The sequence below is a fragment of the Mus caroli genome, chromosome 19 (assembly GCF_900094665.2).
Source record: "Mus caroli chromosome 19, CAROLI_EIJ_v1.1, whole genome shotgun sequence".
In the NCBI taxonomy this organism is placed as follows: Eukaryota; Metazoa; Chordata; class Mammalia; order Rodentia; family Muridae; genus Mus; species Mus caroli.
In genome coordinates, this window is record NC_034588.1 from 38,503,928 (window position 1) to 38,508,010 (window position 4,083).

Here is a 4,083-nt window from a genome sequence, read left to right on the forward strand (position 1 = left end):
AGAAAGAAAGAAAGAAAGAAAGAAAACGGTCACCAAATTACTGTTCGCTCAGAAGGAAAGCATTCCTGCCATGTGCAAGGCCCTGGATGTAATCCCCAACCCTTCCAAAAAAAATCATTAAATAAACACACTTGACCTAGTGGTTCCCAACCTGTAAGCAAGAGGATAAAGAGTTCAAGGTTATCCTCAGCTACACAGCCAATCCAAGAGCATACTCAAGGCCCTGTCACAAAATAAATAAATATTTAAAAAAAAAAACTAATAAAGATTTGGTTAACCATTAATTCAACAATGCTATCTGGAACAGTTAAGATGGCCGAGGCTCTGTTTTCATATAACCAGCTCACCACTGCTACCCTTTCTAGATGACTAGTCTTCATTTGACTACTGAATTCCGTTAACACGCATTCACTTGCCATATTACAGTTCCTTGCAAAGAGCCAGTAGTCGACGCAGCCCCTAAATGCCCTGGAACCCCAGCCAAGAAACACGAATCTGTGGCCGGTTTGCGCTCCAGCTCAGCCATCCACATCAGACAACAAGGTCTCCATCCTCCTTTCCATCTTTGGCAACAACCTTTTCCTAATCGTCACTCCGATTCCTAACCTCACTCCCTCTCCTTTCCAACCTCCTCTGACTCTGTCACCCAAACCTTAAAAAAAAAAAAAAAAAAAAAAAAAAGCCACCGCCTAAACCAAACCACTTGACGTGCTGAGGGGAGTGTGTGGAGGTGTAAGTGTGTGGAAGTGACTGTGTGTGGAAGAGACCAATTGAGTCCCCCAAGGTGTCCATCTTGTGGAATGCCAATTAGGCCCGGCTGAGCGAACCAGAATCAACTTCCCAGTGCATCCCCGCACACAGTAGGCACGCCGATGAGGCTCGGGGGCAGCCAGGCTCTACTCTGTGCCCTGGCCCTACAGGCTCACTACTGCCAAGGAGACAGCACCCCCCGGCCGCGCGCGGTGGTAGGAGCCGCGCGACGTCACCCATTGTTTACAAATCAACCCAAGCCGGCAGCGTTCCGGCTCCCGCGGCTCTAAGGCGCGCGGTGCCACTGCCCGGTGGTCCCTGCCTGGCCCGGCTTGGGCCTCCGCCTCGCTCCCGCCCCAGCCGCGGCTCACCGAGCCCGCGGCCAACTGAGCTGCCAGCGACGCCCGCACAGCCGCGGGGGCCCGGGCGGGGGGCCATGCCTTGCCGGAGGGAGGAGGAGGAGGAAGCCGGCGAAGAGGCGGAGGGGGAGGAGGACGACGACAGCTTCCTCCTGCTGCAGCAGTCGGTGACTCTGGGCGGCTCGACCGACGTGGACCAGCTCATCGTCCAGATCGGCGAGACGCTGCAGCTGGACTCGGCGCACGATCGCCCGGCCTCGCCGTGTGCCGCCCCGGGTCCCCCACCCCCGCAGGTCCTGGCGGCGCTGCCGGCGGACAAGACCGGGACCCCAGCTAGGAGGCTGCTTCGGCCGACGGGGTCAGCGGAGACCGGGAACCCTGCGCCCCCGGGGGCCGTGCGCTGCGTGCTAGGGGAGCGCGGGCGCGTGCGGGGCCGGTCGGCGCCCTACTGCGTTGCGGAGATCTCCCCCGGCGCCAGCGCGCTGCCCCAGCAGCCGGGCCTTGACGGACCCCCGGGGACCGGCAAACTAAGCACCCCGCAGCCACTGTCGGGCCCGTGCCGCCGGGGTTGGCTCCGGAACGCAGCCGCGTCCCGCCGCTTGCAACAGCGACGCGGATCTCAGCCGGAGACCCGCACTGGCGACGACGACGACCCGCACCGGCTCCTGCAGCAGCTCGTGCTCTCGGGAAACCTCATCAAGGAGGCGGTGCGCAGACTTCATTCGCGACGGCTACAGTTACACGCAAAGCTCCCCGCACACCCGTTCCTCGGGCCTCTGTCAGCCCCGGTGCATGAGCCGCCTTCGCCCGGGAGCCCTCGCGCGGCCTGCAGCGACCCTGGCGCTTGCATGGGGAGGGCGCAGCTCAGAACTGGGGACGACCTTCTTGTCCCTGGCAGCTAACAACCTAGGTGGCCACAGCACCAGCCAGTAGCCGGGACCAAGGGATTCACCCAGGGCTTCACCCAGCCGGAGCTGGTGGTGGACTCGAGCATTATTTGGAAACGGGAAAATAAGCTAAGGAAGACAGCCGAAATATCGCAGATATTTTCATGGGTAACTGAAATTGAAAGCCCCGAAATGTTTGAAACCCAGAACTTAGGGTTGTTTAAAACAGAATCTACAGAGCGCACCGCAGGCTGTCAGCAGGACTCCTTTTTTTGGCGTGATTCAACCTGGTCACTGCAATTCCGCGCAGACTCTCCTGGCCAAGCGGGGACCACGTGGCCACGGTGCATGCTCTCAGGATCGGCTCAGCCTGCTATGGAACGAAGGACGATGATCCCCGTTACTTGCTGTACTTTTTCAGGGCTGGTTCCTGATCCACTTTCGGGGAGGGGGAAACAAGATTGGACTTAATTTCGGGGAGCGCCCCACCTCCAAAATGCCACACTTGAACATTTAACGACAGTTAAAAGACCATCTCATCTTTTGCGGTGCTGGTTTCAATGTAAAACATGCGGTACAACGAGAGGACCCTCTTGGGGCTGAATAGAAGTAACCGGTTTTTTGTCTGTTCCCTTTTTCTTTCAACGGGTTGCTGTTAGCAGAGTGTTGAGGGAAAGCTGCACCCCACGAGTGTAAGATGGAGACAGCAGTGAGCTGTGTTGGGTAATGGAAGGGTATGGCGAAGCAAGGAGTGACCCCCTCTTGCCTTCCAAAAGTGTGTTTTTAAAGGAGACCCATCCCTTTTTGGGTTCAAGGTCACTGTTTCCTGGGTGTGCACCGTGTAGTGGGGCTCCAACACGGAGACAACCGAATTGCCTTGCTAGGAGGAGAACACACTGTTTTGCAAATGCAGGAGTCCCCTAAGGACGCTCCCGCCACTTCCCAGAGGGTGTGGGGATGGCGAGTGCTGAGTGTCTGTGCTTCCCGCCCGAGGCCACGCCCCTGCCCCTCCACCTGGCTTGCAGACAAACTGCCTTGAGACAGTGACCGAGTACCACCTTTCCCCCTTGGTTCTGCTGCCCTACTCAAGCTGGGTGGCGCTGATGATGCTAGGGGCCAGGGTAGGGGACTGGGGAGGTTCCACATAATGGGCACTCCAGGGACACAGCTTGGGACACAGTCTCACACGGCCTCTTCTAATGGGCTCTCGGGGCCATTTGTAATAACAGCGGCAGTCCCCTGGATAGACAGAGTTGATTTCCTCCTGACCCTCCCCCAGCTGTGCCAGTTGGCCTTTGTAAGGGAAGGAACCCTAGTAGAAAATGTGACCCTCCAAATGGGAAAGCTGCAGGCTTTTCTGCTATTGTTACTGTGAAGTGCTTCGAAACACTGTTCACTCTGAGCGACCATTTCGTTTTAGTTTTCTGGAGTCCATGGCTTGTTCAGCATCCAGATGTGGCTGTTGACATATCTACACTTCGCACCGGAGTGACTGGAATTGTGGCTGTCCTGATTATAGGATTTTAACTGAAATAACTGTTTTTGAATAAATGTGTTGGGTTCCCCTCACACACACACCCACACCCCGGCTTTTATTTTGTACTTGCCTCCAGTGGGAAAGATGAACAGAACACATTTCTCTGATCTCCATAAACATGAAAACACTTGAAATCTCTGTCGGCTTGGCTCGAGGCTGGTAATTAGAGGCCTTTGTGTCTGAGCAGCTCAGTAGTTAGACGAGGTCTGTGCAGCTGGGTGTGTGTCGGTGCTGGCATGAAATTAAATGAAACTGAGGTCAGGTTTTGGACCAATCCCATTCAGCAACCTCAGAGCCTTTTGGGTGCCGGGGAGCACATCAGAGCAGTCTGGGAGGCTAACTGCTCCACCTATGCGGACCCAGCTCTTCTGGCACCCCTTAACACCACCACCACCACCACCACCCCCCATGCACCCACCTCTTCTGGTGCCCTAATGGGGCTGTTGACCAGGTGCTACCCAAAATATAAACCCAGTGGTAGGAACACTGGTTGAGATCTTATCAAATGACACCTCCCTCCTTGTCCTTAGTACATTTGCTACCATCCTGT

General features: G+C 56.1%; 1 protein-coding gene across 1 annotated transcript; it reads left to right on the top strand.

The window, feature by feature from the left end:
* The first annotated feature begins 994 nt into the window (after nucleotides 1-994).
* Frat1 (FRAT regulator of WNT signaling pathway 1) lies at nucleotides 995-3,653 on the top strand. The gene has a single exon (XM_021151857.2). The coding sequence runs from the start codon at nucleotides 1,187-1,189 to the stop codon at nucleotides 2,009-2,011; it is 825 nt and encodes a 274-aa protein (XP_021007516.1). The 5' UTR covers nucleotides 995-1,186; the 3' UTR covers nucleotides 2,012-3,653.
* The last annotated feature ends 430 nt before the right edge of the window (nucleotides 3,654-4,083 follow it).

Excerpts from the sequence above, each read along its gene's own strand:
- Frat1 (XM_021151857.2), top strand. The coding sequence starts at position 1,187 with ATGCCTTGCCGGAGGGAGGAGGAGGAGGAAGCCGGCGAAGAGGCGGAG.